General features: G+C 43.7%; 1 protein-coding gene and 1 long non-coding RNA gene across 2 annotated transcripts in view; both read left to right on the forward strand.

Moving 5' to 3' along the window:
* Positions 1-2,220: 2,220 nt before the first annotated feature.
* On the forward strand, positions 2,221-5,804 carry LOC125885963 (uncharacterized). The gene is made up of 3 exons (XR_007448957.1): positions 2,221-2,724; positions 5,472-5,603; positions 5,691-5,804. It is a non-coding gene; the product is annotated as an uncharacterized LOC125885963 (long non-coding RNA).
* A 459-nt stretch (positions 5,805-6,263) lies between these two features.
* The window catches only part of myo15ab (myosin XVAb), a 60,145-nt gene continuing 47,322 nt past the window's right edge, over positions 6,264-19,086 (forward strand). Inside the window, exons 1-11 of the mRNA XM_049572759.1 lie at positions 6,264-8,346; positions 10,028-12,274; positions 12,400-12,519; positions 12,664-12,981; positions 13,572-13,769; positions 13,946-14,178; positions 15,032-15,425; positions 15,769-15,851; positions 16,379-16,442; positions 16,561-16,670; positions 18,896-18,970. Of these exons, the coding sequence (XP_049428716.1) occupies positions 6,379-8,346; positions 10,028-12,274; positions 12,400-12,519; positions 12,664-12,981; positions 13,572-13,769; positions 13,946-14,178; positions 15,032-15,425; positions 15,769-15,851; positions 16,379-16,442; positions 16,561-16,670; positions 18,896-18,970 (5,810 nt within the window). The 5' untranslated portion in view covers positions 6,264-6,378. The remainder of the gene's footprint in view (positions 8,347-10,027; positions 12,275-12,399; positions 12,520-12,663; positions 12,982-13,571; positions 13,770-13,945; positions 14,179-15,031; positions 15,426-15,768; positions 15,852-16,378; positions 16,443-16,560; positions 16,671-18,895; positions 18,971-19,086) is intronic.

Here is a 19,086-nt window from a genome sequence, read left to right on the forward strand (position 1 = left end):
CGGCAGTTTAATGTAATTAAAATGATGTCCACCTTTAGCTGCAACATTAAACACATGAATTCATCAATAATTGGGAGTGGCAGTATCTTAGTCCGTTGGGACTTGGCTGGGGAACCAGAGGGTCACCAGTTTAAAACCCCATACAGACCAAGTGCCGGTTTGCCTCCTGGGCACTGCCAGTGTGCCCTTGAGCAAGGCACTGGACCCTCAAACTGCTCCAGGGCGCTGTACTATGGCTGACCCAGTGCTACCTCCCTCGTTAATGCAGGTGCCTGGTGTAGATAAAAGAGTGATACACAAAGAGGTTCACCTTTTCAAATTGCCTACTTGTGTGAATTGGGGAAAAAAATGAAATGTTAAAAATTAGGATTAAGATTTATAATCGGTAATATATATCATCCTGCCATTCAATTTTTTAATTTTTTTTGTACTTAAAGTATATTTTGATGCCAATACTTTTATACTTTTACTTAAATAAAATGATGAATGCATGACTTTTACTTGTAACCATGGTATTGTTACTTTTACTGCAGTAATAGATCTGAGTACTTCTCCCACTGCTGTCGACACCTGTCGACACATTTTCCCTACAGAAACATCACCACCTTCCTTAAACAAGGCTTGTGCTGTATATGTTATTTGAAAAAAAGCCACTTGTGCCTGCAGGATGAAGCCATTACTTTCCTTGAATGATTCACTGAGGCCAGAGCTGGACAGGGGCCGTGGAACACGCCAAGCATTATAGATATTTACTGTTTCAGTCCCCAAAGCAAGTTGTTGTCAGAGGGACACAATTTCTAGCAGCAACTCCTAGTCGCAACACTGCCGTCAAAAAATTCTAATAATTCAAGTAAGGCTTGCTTCCAGAGAGCTTAAAATAGCTACTACCCTGTAGCTCTGTAAAATCACAACACAACCACAGTGAAAGAGAATGATGCCCTCAGCTATCATTCATCTTATCCAGTGGTTCTCAATCTTTTTGGCTTGCCACCTTAAAATGAAGCCGTGTCTACCGGCAACCACTTACAGGTTGCACAGGCCATATCTAACAGTTGTGATCAGTTCAGCCACTAAATTTTTAGTTTTTCTTTTCATTGTTTCATATAAATACAATTTTATAGTGGAGCTGTAAAATCATCCAGTAATTTAGAAAAGAAACAAACAGAAAACCCAAGGAAAGTCCAAAGGAAAGAAATGTTTCTGGGCAGACACGTGTTTTTTTCTGCTTTGCAATCCTGTTTATCTTCTCACAACCCCTTAAGGGAGTCTTGACCCCCAGACTGGGGAACACTAATGTATTCTAATTTGTGGTATGACTAAAAGAGAGAGGGGCCTTAAGTTTTGGATTATTTAACTTCACATCACCAGCTGTATTTTAAAGCAGCTGTTTAAGTAGCCTGGTAATTGATTATGTTGCTGTCAGTGGACAAATAAATAAAAGCAGTGACCTGGTTTTGGTTAGAAATCAAGCTGGCAGGCTGGAGAGCTGCCTGCACTGACCAGGACTCTGTCTGCCAGCTGCAGCATGTCAACAGTATATGAAGTGTGTTAACACTAAAACACGGCAAATTTGTCTATTGGTGTAAGTCTATGTAAATCACTGTTTCAGGAACAGCGCTAAAAATAGCTCGAGCGTAGCCAAAGGCTTGTTTTTCTTAAAAAAAATAAAAAAATAAAAAAAGCAGCGAGGTCTTGCATCGTGGCTCTCCACAGTTGGTTCCATATCAAAGCCAAAACCTGTTTTGATACCGGCAGCCAGCCGGTCATGTGGGGGAGACGGCAAGGTCGTCTGGGTTATGGAGTGAATCCAGTGGAGATGCAGCAGTTTAATGGCTCACTGCTGTTTGTTTGTTGTCAGGCGGGTCCATCTGGCGGGCAACAGAAGGATTGCTCATGTGGAGACAGACGTTCACTGTACAGTGTCTTCTTGTAGCTCTCACCTTCATCCATTATGCGCCATTATAAATCCCCTGAGCCGTCTCTTGACACACTTTCCGCGTCGTGTTCAGTCCGGATGGGAGGAAACGTTAAATATCCATTGCCGTAACTACACACTAAACCTCCGGACAACAGTCAGGAAGAGGAGAGAAACCAACTTTTTACCACTGAACAGCACGCTAACTAACTTACCTCTTTACTTTAAATTAACGGCTAACGTTAATGACACAAATTAAGCTAACGTTAGGCTACATTTGACAGTTGAGCTAAACACTTAATTAAGCTAGGCTATATCATTTGACCGTTAGGCTAAAAGCTACAGTTATAAAGCAAAAAAATATGGCTAAAATATGTATAAAATACATTAATGTTGATATTAACATAACAGTTAATTAAATTTTAATTAAGTTTACCCACCTTGTTTATTTACCACAGTGTACATCAGTGTGTATCACCGTGTATAACCGACACTGCCCACCCGCGGTGCTCATCACTTCTCACCGGAGTGTGTGGAACTCAAGCCCCCGGCGGGTCACCGAAGAATAGCGGTCGTTAAATATTCATCCTCCGTTCCCGGTGGCACACTTTTCCTCTCCACTGACCGACCCCTGCTACTCTGTGCCCCGCCAAGGGAGCCGCAGAGGCAAGGAACTGTGTGGGTAGTTAAAATGAAAAAAGTTTAAACGGGATTTGTTTTAGTTTTGGGGGTTTTGTCTCTCTGCTTGACCTATTGGAGGATGAAGGAACGTGACTACGGAGCTCCAGTGTGGGTGTGCCGGGGGAGAGGTAAGTTTCTGGGTGCACTCACTCCTCCTCCCTTTTCTTTGGTCCGCACAAACTCCTGTCCATCCGTTTGCCTGCTCACTTTGGTTAATCTACTTCTCTCCTGCAAGATAAATGTTCATCCTGGAGTTAGACTACCAAATGTATCTCCTTTCCACTCTTTATAACACTATATTAAATCATGTAAAACAATGCAAGGTGCTAATTGCTTTGTGTTGTGCAAACCTCACAATTGCTGCAGGCCTATAAACTTACCTGATCCAACTGACTCCAAACTATTAGGGGTGCTGCAGGTGTAATGCTGGTCCACTAGATAGCAGCAGATTGCTGCGTGTTTGTGTGTGTAAAGTGTGTGTGTGAAGTGACAAAGATGGTCTACTGCTTCCCCTCAGGACCTGAATGCTTTTGATGAGCCTCATCAAGTCCACTTCTGTCATAAGTCAGCTTTTCTCTCCCGGGCATGTATCCCAGTTTCTCTGTGTTGTCTCTTCTCTACAAATTCTATCAAAAGATGGAGGACCACCTGCCAGCAGCGATTGCTTTGGGAAGAGGGAGACTGGCTGCTACTCAGAGCTTTTCAGGTTTGATAGGGTCTTTTCATTCTGCTTCAAAGGCAGATGTACGGTTAGAGACAAACCGTGGGAAATCCAGGAAAAAATACTCTTTCATCACGCTTTCCGTCTTTTTAATGCACATGTGCTCCCACTCAAAGACATAACTCTGCATAAACACTGTGTGCACACATGCACACACATATACACTACCTCTGGTCTTTGCTGTTTGGTAATGATCAGATAGACTTACACACCAAGACCAAAAGATCAGGATCTGGCAACCCAACACCTACACCCTGTAACAGGACAGATCTGGCAATCCGACCCCTTCCCTCTGGAAGAGGAATAATTTGGTTGATGGCACTAATAATCACAGCCCTGTTACCGATCCTTCACTGGCTCTGTGTGTGTGTGTGTGTTTGAGAGAGTCATTCTGTTATTGATACCCAGAGCGAAGACGTCACATATCTATAATACAAGTGGGTGTTTCTCCTGCCTCTGCTCCTTCTCCTGCTGTTACGTATGTGGAAGTAGGTTGGTGGCTGCCTGCGTTGCTCATATTGATGCTGTTTAAATATAATATAACTGAGAATGATGCGTCACTTATCTTTGCTCTCACACACACATACACACACCTGACAGTATATTTCACTTTGGAAAAAGAGAAGTAGTAGATTTAAGGTCAGATAGAGTAAAGATGTGTGTATGTGACTTATCTTATGCATAAGCGTACATGCTACACAGTAATGATATGGAAATTAGATGCTGTTATGTATTCGATATTTGTGGATTTGATGACTTCCTACTTCCATTCAGTCTTATCTTCTGCATCCCGTTTCTCTCTCCCTCTTTCTCTCTCTCTACCTTTTGTATTATTTATGCCCCGCCCCCTCAGCCGCCCAGAGCTCTCGAGTTTCACCTGTAGAGCCAAATGACAAATTAAGACTCCTTCTACGACCCGCCACAAGGAACTCCTCAATTGCACTCAAACACGTACACATATATACGCACATGCAAACGCACACACGTACACACAAACGGGCAACCCATCTGCCCTTCTTTCTTTTCCCTCAGACACACACGCTTACTTACACACACCACACACACTAGCTGTCACACACTCTGAGGAGGGCAGTGTGAACAGAGTGCTGTGTTGAGTGAGGGAATGTGTTGTAGTGAGCAACAGAGGACGGAGTAGGTCAAAGGAAGAAGCTGAGTGTGACCTAACAACTTTGTCCTGGAGTTTGTTTGTTTTTTGCTTCAGTGTGGGGTTTTTTAACCTTGAAAGAAGACACGTACTTCAAGGACACAACAAATTTGAAGACTGCGGAGATTCTGGCGCCCAACACACTTGCTCCTCTGTACAGTTTGTCATTGAATGTGGAGGTGACTATGATGGAAAGCTGTCTTGGTGAATGTGTGTAGTGACACTGCCACAAGCCACCTACAAGTCTACAAGAGAAAGACTGGACCGGAGAGAGGGTAGAGCTCAAGCTGGAGTAACAGCTGCATGTTTTGTTTGTGTGTTTTTAATGTTTGTCTCCATTTGTTACAGACAGCAAATGCTTCAGGGTTCATACTGTGTGGAAATTAGTAAAACCAACATAGTAAAAATCACTTTTGTAAGAGTTCGCATTGAGGTTAAGCTTCATAATACAATTAATGTGATGCATTATTAGATTTATAAAAGGTGTTCAGAGCTGTGACCAACTGAACCATTTGACCTTAAAGGCTACAACAGAGCTTGACTCCTCTTGATAGGGGTTGCATAACTTTATAGGGGTCAGAGCTTTCTCAAATCAGATATCTCATCTCTAGGTAGTGTGTACAAATGGTGAGATAGGGCTTAGAGAGTGTGCAGTTGAGGAACTGAGCTGGGTTCAGAGATTTAGAGCAGGGTTGAGTCAGGAGTTTGAGATCCTTGCTTGGAGAACATTCAGTGGCAAGATGGGTGGCAGTTTTCGACATCTTAAAAAACAGTTTGTGGTGCAAAGACATAAACACAGACTTAAGAATTTTTGAATAATACATTCTAACAGAATTCCTGAATGGGATGGTGACAGATGGTGAAGATTAAGGTTTACTTAACTACTTGGTTTCACTGTGTGTATGCTAGTGTTTGTGTGTATATACCTGCATGTTTATGTGTGTGGACGGTAAAAGATTGCTGAAGTTTATCTATATATGTCTGGACAGGAGCCTTCATGGGGACCAGATTTGGACAGTGTAGAACTGCTTTGGCCAGGTGGACCTGTCCTCACACAGTACCTGCATATAGTGCCGGTGCAAATTCACCAAGGCATATCTAAACCAAGGAATCTTTTAAAGGTCAGACTCCTGATCATATTTTCTCAACATACCAAATCATAAATTATTCATGTTAAACTTGTACATGCATCGTTTGTGTGTTTGAAGGTCTACAGCATCCTGAAGAGAGGGCATGGTGTGCTTCTAGCCACCTGTGAAAATGCCCAAGAAAGACGCCAAGAAGGACACAAAGAAGGGTGGAAAACCTGAACCAGAGAAAAAGAAAGAGGAGGAAAAGAAAGGGAAGGATGACAAAAAGGGAGGAAAAGAGGACAAGAAATCCAGCAAGGATGATAAGAAAGGTGGGAAGGATGATAAGAAGGGTGGAAAAGATGATAAGAAAGCTGGGAAGAAGGGAAAAGAGGAGCCACCTAAGGGGAAAGATGATGGAAAGAAAGGAAAAGACAAAGGGAAAGGTAAGAAAGTGGAGTCTGAGGAGGAAGAGGAGGAACTCCTGAGTGATGAAGAAGAGGATGAGGAGTTCAGTGATGAAGAGGATGATGAGGAAGAAGACTCAGAGGATGACAGGAGAGGGAAGGGGCGGGGAGGCAAGGGGGCTAAGGGTAAAAAAGGGGGGAAGTCTAGACGTGGGGACTCAGAAGAGGATGACGAGGAGGATGAAGATGAAGAAGAGGAGGATGACTATGATGATGATCACGGCAAATCCAAAAAGAAATCAAAAGATGCACACCACCATAAAGGGGGGAAATCTGATACTGATGCAAAGAAGAAGAAAGGAAAAAAGGATGATCCGCAGCTTCCGAAAAAGGAAATCCCAAGGAAAGGTCTGAAGAACATGTCCAGGATGTTTATGAAGTTTTCTGGCTTCAAGAGGCGCAGGAACAGCAGGAAGAAGCTGAAAAGTACATCGCGTTTGTTCCTGGGGTTGGGGAAAAGAAAGTTCCGACTTGCTAAGAAGAAACGCCGCAAGTCCATGCTGAAGAACACCTCTCGATTCATGATGAGGTTTAAGGCCAGCAAAAAGAGGAAAAAGGAGAAAGAGGCCAAAGAAAAGGCGGCACAAAATGGGGGGAAGAAGCCAACTTACATGCTGCTTCGTCTTGGAGGAGGGAGAGAATCAAATGAGAAGAAGGGGGGTTTCTTTAAAAACTTATTTGGAAAAAAGAGTGGTGATGGGCCTCCTGACGACTTCAAGAACAGAAGTATGTTGCTGGGTAAGGTTGCAGCAGCAACTAACTGGCTGACCAAACGCTTCCTGTCCACTAAAATGCGAGGAAATGCAGGACACCATGGCTGGGGTGGACGAAGAGAACATAGCCGACAAGCCAGCTCCAGAGGTCATCTTCATGGTCACTATAACAATGGTTATGAACATGGGGAGGAGGCTTATGGATACGACCAGCGACATTCAGTCCGCCACAAAGGGTATGGAGGATATGATGATGGTTATGGTGGTTATGGAGATGAGGCAGCTGCAGCATATGGAAGCGAGGGTCAGTATGGTTACTATGACAATGGAGCAGGGGCAGCAGACTATCAGGACCTGGGTTACTATGAGGAAGAAGGACTCTATGATCCAAATGCAGAATATTATGAACGTGGTCTTTATGATGATGGCATGGGGGACTACTACAACCCTTATCCCCCTGCCCAAGGCTACTATAACAACCAGGAAGCTGATTACTATGGTTACCAGCAACAACAGGAAATGGCAATGTATGGTGACGAGGGTTTGGACTACTATGCACTAATGGGTGAGGACCATATGTATGGAGGAGAGGTTGATGGATTCCTTCACCCTCAGGCTCAGGGTTATTATGATGAAAATGGTCAGGGAGTTTACTACGATGACGGACAAGGGGGTTACTTTGACAATGGACAGGCAGGTCTTTATGGGGTCCCTTATGCAGCAACTATGGGAATGCAAGGGGGATTTCCACCAGACTATCAACTTAGTTATAGTGATGCTGGCATGCCCTACCAAGACTACAGCTCCCAGCAGGTCACTGGATTCCCAGCAGGAGGCCAGCAAGTCTTTGACTTGGGAGGGCAAGGGATACAGGGCCTATATGGGGACCAGTATGCAGACCAGTATGATCAATATGGAGATGATCCTGGTGGAGTTCAGGGAGGGGAAATGACATTTAGAGTTCCGAGACCTCAAGTACGCCTTTTTGGAAAAGAGCGTCTAGATGTGCCCATGCCTCCTCCACCAACGTTGCCACCTGATCCAGAATTTGAAGGCATGTCAGAAATCCAGTATGAAGACCAGAATCCTCTTGCACCAGGGCAATTTGGTGACATGATGGCAATACAGCAGCAAATGGGAATGTCACCACAACAACAAATGATGATGTCCCCTCAAGAACAAATGATGATGCCCCCCCAAATAATGTCACCGCAGCAACAAATGATGTCACCACAGCAGCAGATGATGCCCCAGCAAATGATGTCACCACAGCAGCAGATGATGTCACAACAAATTATGTCACCACAAGAGCAGATGATGTTACAACAAGAACAGAGTATGTCCGCTCAATTGATGCCATCTGAGATTCTGTCACCACAGCAACAAATGATGATGTCCCCTCAAGAACAAATGATGATTCCCCCACAGATAATGTCACCACAGCAACAGATGATGGCACCACAGCAACAACAGATGTTACCACAGCAACAGATGATGCCCCAGCAAGTGATGTCACCACAGCAGCAGATGATGTCACAACAAATGATGTCACCACAAGAGCAGATGATGTTGCCACAGCAACAGATGATGTCTCCTCAAGTGATTCCACCACAGGTAATTCTAGCTCTGTTGTGTCATTGATGTTATATAACCACCCTATGTAACACCAGAGGGTAACAGAAGGACAACTTTGCCGAATTTCAACCTGATTGCTATAGAGTGGCCCAAGAACAAGTCCAGAAATCTGGAAATAAGTTAGCATTTTTGCAGTCCTGGTTCCCTCGTCTTAAAGTCAATTAGTTTTTTGAAATGGTTTTTGGTTAGATGCCTGAAAAAAAGTCTGCAGCATTGTTGTGGGTGAGATGTTAAATCATACAACCATAGGTTGTTTATAACCTAACAATAGCTTTTACTACTGGTGATTGCATTTAGGCTTCAAAAATCACAAAAGAGCTGTTCATTTATGAAGATTATCTTGGTGAGCAAACATATAAGTACCATAAACGTTTGTTTGCCGCAGAGCTTATTTTGTGCAATGATCCAACAGCCAGTTGAAAAATCCCATAGGCTTTTTGACAAGGGAAACAGGACGACGCCAACTTCTGTGTCGGCATACAGAAAAACATCATCCCTGGAGCACTATATATATAATGTGGGGTGAGCATGTGGAAATGTGATAAAAATTCCCACAGTATGCTAGAGAGCACACCTCCACTGCCTGCCCAAGCCCAAGTTACACAGGCTGTAGTTATTTAACTTATCCCAACCTAGAGGAAAAGAAAAAAATCCACCACATTGTTAGCTTTCAGATATTGAAATTTTAACTTATAGCATAAGACAATGAGTCATATTAATAGTTGAGTGAATAATAAAAAAAAAAACATTTCTGTGATATATTTAAGTAGGAATATTTGAAGCTACTCAACAGCCCAAGTGGCTACTCTTGTATATTAGTCTTGTTAAAACAATGAACATTTCCCTATTAGCCTGATTAAATTCTCACTATCAGCAGCTAATATTAAACTTGCTCTTTTCCCAATATAGCAGAGTTATTTAATACAATTGACATATTATTACATGACTTGTCATAAATAAAAAGGTTAAAGAAACAGTAATACTGATTGTTTGTGAGACTCAGATGGTTATGATCAGGCCAGTATCCAGAGAGCATGGTTGTGTGCAAGTAGGAGACTTGACTAGTCAGTTGCTTTACACAAATAATGTTTAACTAGTGTAGCCAACCACTAAATAAGTCTAACCTAAACCTCTAAACTTTTTCTAACCTAATGCTGGTTGTTTATGACCAGTAATATGATAACTAATGTAATATTAGTTGCCAGTGGCAACTAATGCGGACATTGTATAAGTCAGTGGTTTCCAAATGTTAGCATAGTAAAATATTAGCCACACAAATTCCATGCTTCTTGTGCTCGTAAGGGTTTTGTAGCTGCAAGGAGCCGTGTTGGTGTGAACTGGAGGTGGTCACTTGTTGCATACTCACATAAAATATAGTTTTTAGGTGCATTTTGAAAAATGCATTCCTCCACACTTTACAATAGTAGAGTGTTAAATGCTTTCTTGATCTCCCCAAAATCATTTAATTGTGGAGCAGATGTGCCAGTTTACTGAACTTTTTGATAGGGTGGATGGTTGTATTCTAATATGAACACCATACATTCACTTCAGCTTTAATACTATGTTCAGCACAGCTATCCCATTTTCACCAAATGTATGGCTGTCTTAGCTTTTTCATTCTAAATCTATTCTATACTATTTTTTTGTTGTGTTTTTCTAGCAGCAGATGATGACAGACCCAATGATGATGTCACAGCAACAGGGTTATGGCCCTATGATCCCCACTCCAACTGCCATGATTATTAAGCAAGCAAGTATGTCCCCCCTTCCTGCGCGCCGCCTGCAACCCTCTCCAACGCCATCCCGCCGCTCTGTCATCATGCCCTCCCCAATTATGCAACGCCATCCCATGGCCTCCCCAGTACCTTCTCCTATGCTTCCACAGAGACGCAGCCCCTCCCCACAACCATCCATGAGGAGTGGGCTCATTAATGCCCAGAGACCCCCCTCTGTTATGTCAAGACGAATCTCACCTCCTACCTCCCCCATGGCTTCCCCCCACGCCCGTCGTAGAATGCAACTGCAGAGATCACCATCTCCCCTGGCTAGAGGGCCCTCACCCCCTCACTCTCCTCGTGCCTCCATGATCCGGCGAAGTCCTCCTCCTTCACCAAGAGCTTCAATGATACAGCGTTCTCCACCTTCCTCTCCCCGTGGTTCCATGAGGAGGCGAAGTCCCCCAGCCTCACCCACTCCAGCATGTAGCCCGTTTGGAGGGAGAAAGATACGTGGTCCTCTCTCGCCTCCCCTCTCCCCTGGTCATGCATCTCGACCTCATTCTCCACAGCTCAGTAGAAGACCATCTCCCTCTCCCTCCCTATCTCGTCGAAGTTTGTCCCCTGCTGGGCCTCGGCCTGCCCCATCATCTCCGACCCTCTCTCGTCGCTCAACTCGGCTGCTCAGGGACCCCACACCATTGGCCCGGCCTAGGATGGGGGGAAATGTTCCCTTAGGTACTGTCAGGCCCTCGCCTATGGGTCTCAGAGGGCGCCCAGTACCCCCACCCACCCAGAATGTGCGTCCATTCCGTGCCTCCTCCATACGGAGCAATAGGTCTTCTGTTCTCACAGTGGACTCCTCTCTCCTCTCGTCTCCTTTTCACTCTCCTCACATGGTCCACCGTGCTCCCCTGGGAAGGAGAGAATCCGGCCAATTTCCTCCTCGCCCCGTGGCTCGAGGTCGTCCCCTCATGGCCCAGCAGTCCATAAGGAGGATGCCTCCTGCCTCTCCACAGCCCTCTCTTAAACACATGTCACATCCTGCATCCCCACGTCTCTCTCCTCGGCTTTCTCGTCAGTCCTCGCCCCTCCTGCCCCCTCAGTCTGCCCATCCACCCGTTTATGCACCAGAAGCTTATGTGTCTGGCCCCTATGCTGATCCTTATACTGAGCACTCGACCCATCAGTTTGTCGCCCCCTCTTCTCCCATGTTATCTCGTGCTATGCGGAACCAGTCTATTCGACAGGCCTCTTTTGCTTCTCCCTTTGGCCCAGAGCCAGCCCAGGTGGTAGACATGGGCGGGATGGTTACCGAATATGTAGAACCTTATGCTCCTTCATCCCCTACTCTTTCTGGTGCAATGCAAAACCAGGTAATTCGGGATGCATCCTATCTTTCCTCACTGCCAAGATCAGTGTCACCTTATGAGCAGCCTGTAGCTCCTTCATCTCCCATGCTGTCTGGTGCTCTGCAAAATCAAGCAATACGAGGTGCATCCTATACTTCTCCTTTACCAAGGCCAATGTCCCCTTATGAGCAGCCTATGCCCCCTGCTTCCCCATTGCTGTCAGGAGCTCTGCAAAACCAGGCAGTGAGAGAAGCCTCCTATGTATCTCCTCTTCAAAGGCCTCAGTCTCCATATGCCCCATCTGCTCCTTCATCTCCAATGCTTTCTGGAGCCATGAGACATGGTCAGGCACTAAGGGGTGTGGCTTCTTATCAAACTCCACACCTCCGTCCACCATACGGACCAACTGTTGTTACTCCATATGATTATATCTCTGAGCCTGGCCCATTACCACTGCTTCATGATGCCCTTCAGAACCGGTCTAATTTGCAGAATGTCTCATCTTTAAGATCCCCTATGATGCAACGCCGTAACCCTTATGCACCAGCTGGGCCTCAGCTCCATAGTGCTCTTCAGCAGAACCCAAACCTTCGCCATGCATCTTATCAGACACCTATGCAACTCAGACGGTCTCCATATGGACCCCAACCACCATCTTCACCAATGTTAGGAAGTGCCCTGCAAAACCCGCAGTTGATGCAAGCATCATACCGGCTGCCAGATGGAACCTTGGTGTCACCATATGCAAGTTCACCATCGTCCCCAATGCTCGGCCGTGCCTTGCAAAATCAACAAGTCCGTGGAGCCTCATATACCTTGCCTGATGGATCAATTATAAGGGTAGGTATAAAAGGAACATGTCAAAATAACTATACAACCTGACATGTACATGTTTGTCTACACACAGAAAAACAATAGTTTTATTACAATTACTCTCTGGTATAACCCTCCACCTTCAATCACAGGACCCACGTCTCCCCCAGAAGCCCATGTCCCCTAACCTTTCCAGAGCTCTTCAGAACCAGGATCTCAAGGCTGCTTCATATACTCTCCCTGATGGCACCATTATAGACCCGAGACAGCAAGTAACCCATAACTCATGATCCTTTACTTTAATAGTATTTACCTCTTATTATTTTATTCCTGTTTATGTCTCTCACATTTTGTTAACCATGTATTAGTTAAAGCTAATGAATATTATTCTCTGTCTACTGCCTCTGCTCATTCAGCAACCTATTTCCCCAAACCTGGCTAAGGCCCTAAACAACCCAGCTCTGCGTGATGCCTCCTATTCACTCCCCGATGGTACTATTGTGATTGACCCCAAGAAACCGAAGTCCCCAAACCTTGCAGCAGCTCTTCAGAACCCTTACCTGAAAAGTGCATCTTACACCCTGCCTGATGGGACTATCATCATCGATCCACGGAAACCTGTATCTCCAGACCTCGCTGGCGCCCTTCAAAACTCACCCCTGCGGAACGCCTCCTTCACACTACCAGAAGGGGTTCAGGACCCCAATACACCCATTTCACCAAACCTGGCTAAGGTTAGCCATGGCTTCAGACTCTTTGGTTTTGTACATTTTCACTTTCACACTGCGTGTTACATTGTGTTTGTGATAATCTATTAGTCTTTCCCTCCTACTCATTTTTATATAGTTTGACTTGTGTACACGTAGAGGGATTTGAAATAGCTTCCATAAATTGTTGTAGATTTTGTTTTGCTCATAGAGAATGGGAAGTTGACGTCACGCGATATTTAGATGGAGGCATTATCTTGTGTTCTTGTTATGTCTTCATGCTTGTGCCTCCTACGGTGGTCAAGCAGCTGTATTTGGACAAAATACTCATGATAAACAACATAGATCCCTATGACTTGGAGGTACCTGAAGGTACGCCACGCTATTTGTGACAGGGGCACCATCTTTGAGATATGCACTCAGTTATCTATGTTATCTACATTACCAAAGTGTATGCACTCAGTCCAAAAACTAGATGACGTCGACTTCACATTCTCTGTAATAATTGGTGATCAAATGTACTAAGGTGCTGCTTTAATTCTACTGAAGATTAATTGAATTGCAGTTGTGTACCACTCAGGCTTACCATAACTGAAACCAGCTGTTGTAATACCTAGGCCCTCAGTAACCCAGCCTTGAAAGGAGCTTCATACACCCTCCCAGATGGTACCATTATAGTGGACCCAAGGAAACCTAAGACCCCCAACCTGGCAGCTGCCCTGCAGAATCCCTATCTAAAGAATGTGTCCTACACCCTGCCTGATGGAACCATCATCATTGACCCACGGAAACCAGTTGGCCCGGACCTGTCTAAAGTTTGTACCTCAGTTTAACTTTTCTGTTGCACCTGTTTGTTTTATTTGCTCTTTTTTCACCCAGTGAAAATCAATCATAGTATTTTAGCCATTACAGACTTTTGAATTCTACACTTTGATGACAGTAAATTGCCAACTCTCAACCTTGAATAACTGCCTGGTGTCTTGCTCCGTAGGCTCTTATGAATGAAAACCTTCGTAGTGCATCGTACCGCCTCCCTGATGGCACCCTGGTTATCCCTGGCCAGAAGCCCAACCTTACATCTGCCCTGAGGCGAAACCAGGCACTTCGGTCTGCAGGTCTCTATCATCTAACAGAAGATTCTGTACTGTCAGGCGCACCAAAACCTACCCCTCCAAACCTCGCCTCTGCGCTGCGGAAAGAGGAATTCCGTGGTGCCAATTTCAGGTAGTGAACTTTGCTATAAATGGACACTAGAACAAATAACGACCTGCTTGTCTAGGTGTTGCACAGAACTACCTGTTGAGAAATCAAGTTTCAAGCTAGGCATTAAGTTTTTACCAGTGGAGAATAAATTACTAGCCATTTTGATAAGAAAAGATCCAGGAACTCTAGAACAAAAGGAAACAAAACTCAGAAACTAAACTAGGAAGTCCCCTGTTTCCATTGCATCTGAGGTACCCTGAAGGTTAGGCCAGTAAGACCGATGCTGGATTTTATGTTTCTTGTTATCTCACTTTGTTCTCTCCTTTGTCCTCTCCCTCTTTGTCCCTTATTAACTCTCTACCTCTCTCAACTGCAGCTCCCTCTGTCTCTCATTAGTGCCATCAAACCATTCACACTTCCTTGTCTCGCTTTTTTAAAAATAGTTAGGACAACAAAGTCTGATGTTTTTAACATTAGTAAACATCAAAAATGTTCAAACCTCAACCTCTTAGTGTTTTAACAGTCCTCGTTTAATGAACGAAACATGCACATAAGTGGCACACAAGTTCCCAAGAGTTTTCCTTTGACCAGTCAGTACCATCTGACCTTGCAAAAAGTACTCATCTGAGAGCAGGAACTTTTTATACCTTGAACTGTTGCACATGAGCTAAATTTAATCTCTGTTTTATGCGGTCAAAATGGAGATTTACTTCCTGACTTCCTCAAAAGGTTCTTGGTCCCTTGTAAATGTTCCTGCACTGGAAACGCCCTAATTGTCGAAAAGCTGCTAAAATTGCCATTTATATCACATTGACAAATGTCATATTTTTGTGTTACACATTCTTAATTGAAGTCACCATTCTTTGCTCCACAGGCTGCCGGATGGCTCTGTTCTCACACGTCGCTTCCAGATCCCAAGTCTGTCTGAAGCCGTCCAAAACCAGCAGCTTCGCTATGCTTCGTATAGGGTGCCAACAGGCCTGCAGGGTGAGGATAATCGCTATGCTGTGGTTCCACCCTATGGGCCGCGCTCAGGACACTGGGCCAGGAATGCCCAAGGAGGAGGGGAGGGAGGGGAAGACGTTTGGGCAGCTGAGAGGGTTTTACCACATGGGACGGTCCAGAATCTTTCAAAGTGGTCCATGTACAGAGAAGACGGGGTGTTAGAAGGATATTCACCAACACCTCGATTTGCAGACGGACAGCCTAAGGACATAGACTGGACTCCTGACAGAGATAGAGTACCCGGTCAAAGCTGGTATGACAAGGTAGCTACACTGATTAATTCATGTCTTTATTCACATGTGTATGAGAAGGCAGCATTTATCCATTTTTAGGAGGATTTTTTTTTTAATGAAAGTTGATTTACAATAAATTGTGATAGCAGTAAGAGGGATATCAACAATATTCTAGCAATAGCTGTGACATGAACAACACAGAAGCTGGATGGTACACAAAATCAAAAAAAGAATATTTGAATTTCTGCATATTTTATATCAGCTCTGCATCAAGTGATAACAATATCCCTCAAGCTCTGGCAATGTTTCATGGCAGTGTTGGACTAATTACATACCATTATGTGTGTGTGTCTGTCTGTGTGTGTGTGTCCAGATCTACTCTATCCTAAGCATGCCCACAACAGGCCACAGGGTGAAACGCTGGGCGGAGGGAATGGAGGACATGACACAACTGCCGTAAGCAGAATCCAGCATTAACAAACAGCCTTACAGTCATTCATGTCACAAACTTGCAAGCATTTTGTTGTTCCAGCGTAGAGCAGCACAGCTCATTTCAATGCATATCCTTTCAGTTTCTTCAAGCAACTATTTACAGTGTATGTGTGTGTAGTTGTGCGTGTGTCACAGCGTGCCTGTAGGCTTTGAAAATCCTTTAAAATTTTTTGGAGTTCAGAAAGAAATCCCTAGCATTAAGTATGTTAAGTATTTTATTAAAATGCAACACCCAAATAGATCTCTTCACATCCTGAGGAATCCCCTGCATTAGATATGTGTGTCATTCCAACAGCAGTTTAAAGAGAAATTATTCCACAGTTATTTCCTGACACGCTGCCAAGTGACGACTCTCTCTGATGTCTGATTTTGATATCTTGAATGTCATTGAAAAGTAATTAATATTGGATGTCAAAGTGAGTGTGAGAATCCTGCAGTGTGACAATATATCTGCTCTGTACGTGTTTAATTTCATCTGTGTTTAATTTCAGTGAGCTGAATGAGACCACAGTTCTGATGAACCTGAAGAAGCGCTATGACCAGGAACTGATATATGTATGCTTCATTTATAATATGCAAATGAGATAACTAATATCGTCAAATGTCATGTACACCTGTTGCATCTAGTTATCCACTGTCCTTAGTCTTTTATTTCTCTCTTTTTCCCACACAGACCTACATAGGCAGCATCCTTGTGTCCGTGAATCCCTACAAGTTGCTCAACGTGTATGGCACAGACATGGTGCTTCAGTATGCTGGTCGCGGCCTGAGCGACAACCCTCCGTAAGACCTGGGAGTCTCTGTGTTTATGTGTGTGTTTGACCTGGGCAATTAGTCCCTGAATTTTCACCTCTAGCACAGAGGTCATGTTTTCAATCTGGTTTGCTTGTCTGTCTATTTGTTAGTAAGCACTGCCTACTTACGGTTTAGTGCTCCAATAGTGAAACCAGTCGTTATGCGGCAAAGGTGAAACTCAAAAAACTGTATCCACTGATTTACTTCTGGGGCCTGGGGCAGGTGATTAGTATTTGATTATAGCGCACTTCCTCATGTATTTTCATTCAATATTCTTGGGGAGTTGATAAACAAAACATTTCTGGAATCGTTACAACATAAGGAATATGAAAACTAATATTTCCATTTTTTTAAACTATGGTGGCCATTTTGGATTTTAAATATTGCGAATGTTCACAAACACCTTTTTAATTGTCCGGTTCCAAGCTATGCAGGTGTTTATTTTTGGTGGCTAAACATAGATTTTATTTATTCTGATATTCACATAAACTAAGATCAGTCACTTGGATTTGAATTCACTGAATTTGGTGGTGGAGGGTCAAAGGTCAAGGTCACTGTGACCTCATAAAACATGTTTTCAACTTTAACTCAAGAATTCATAGACTAACATTTCACACAAATGTCTGATGACATTTTATATCCAAAAGGTCAAAGGTCAACTTTTCTGTGATATCATAATGCGAAAACACTTTTCATGGCCATTATTCAACGTCATAAGTTTGGTCAGATACTGAATTGGTGACCGTAATCCTGAAACTGTGCTGATTGTATAAATCTTTAATGTTTGAAGCATCCATGTTTTTACAGACATGGATGGAAACTGTAAGAGAAACTTGACTGGTGTGCAGAGGCATGCAACCACGAGGCGATAATTCTAGTTTTAGTGATTGTCTGTCAACTTAAAATGTCATTCTTTATCTTCAGAATTTTAGATCTTGAGTCCTCATCGTTCTCACATTGTATACTGCACACGCAAAGGTCTTTGCATTGTAAGTCTCTTGACCTACACGAACACATTTGTGTTGAACAATATGCTTTGCAATGGCATCTCACCATTTAAATGATGGCCTGAGGAGCTGGTAGTATATCAGTGGTAGTGGGTCTTAACTGACCTTCATCATCCATTTGTGTTCAAGGTTACTTGCTGTTAAACGCTTGCATGGCCCCAAACTCGAGCTTGCAGCTTGCATTTTGAATGAAGGTTGAAGTCAGGACATTGTAAACCTGACTGTTATTAGCATTCTCGGAACCCATCGGCTGTATTCGGCTTCTGACTTCCGGCAGACGGCAATACAGCCTCTGGGGGCAGACCCCTGATTTTTTGGCATTCCAGTTTGATTTGGGCGGAGGAGGCGAATTTCCGTTTCCGAATTCCGTTTATATAGTAAATACGCTGAACCATTGTGATGGATGCAGAGTTTGCAGTAATGCCAATTATGTTCCGCCTCGTTAGTTCACCGCACGGACCGTTTAACCTGGCAACAGCTGCAGCCGGCTCAAACGTGATTGGTCAATATCACGCGGACTGCAAACAGCCTACAACCAGAAACCAGGGCTCTTCTGCTCTTCTTCCGGAGGCAAGATCTCCGGGGTTTGCCTACAGACTCTACATTCACTGTATGTAGAGTCTGTATATAGAGACTAGTTATTAGTAAGTACATCTTAGATGATTTCAACATCGTAGTCTATGCCATTTTTGATATTTTCAGTTTTTTCAGTTGAATGAAAACATGCCATATCTGTCCCATAACTGCCTATCCCTATGTGTATTTTAAAACACAGCCAGGGCCAAATGCAGATTGAATATTTCTAAATATCTTTTCTTATTAACATAAAAACATAAGATGATTGTACAACATTGGTGGAGGTGTATGTCCTATGAGTGCTTTCTAGTTTTGAACAGAATACATCGACCATAACCAACCGTAACCTTTGAGTCTGTGTGTTTCTGTGTGTGATTGTCCTGTTGTACTACATCTGTCTACATGTGTCGTAAGCTGTGCTCTGCGATACAGTACAGTGGTAAGTAGAGGTGTAAATGCCAGCACTCTCAGGTGTTAGTGAGAGGCTCCTATTACATTGCAGTTGGTTGGTTGCCAAGGGAGAGTCTGGTTATGGATTTCACTACCACTTCACACAATATGTACACACACAGACTCAGCCAGTGAGCATGCTAATTTGTTTTTTCATTAAAATGTTTTGTTTTGTTGCAGTCATCTTTTTGCCATTGCTAATCTCTCATATACCACCATGATGGATGCCAAAAAGGAGCAGTGTATTGTGATCAGGTATTTTGATTTTGCTGTTCATTCCAACTAAAACTCTAATGCTGTCTTTTAAACTAGGAAGTGTGACATGCTCAGATTGAATTGTTTTAACAACACAATTTCTGACCATATTTATT

The sequence above is a fragment of the Epinephelus fuscoguttatus genome, linkage group LG3, assembly GCF_011397635.1.
Source record: "Epinephelus fuscoguttatus linkage group LG3, E.fuscoguttatus.final_Chr_v1".
In the NCBI taxonomy this organism is placed as follows: Eukaryota; Metazoa; Chordata; class Actinopteri; order Perciformes; family Serranidae; genus Epinephelus; species Epinephelus fuscoguttatus.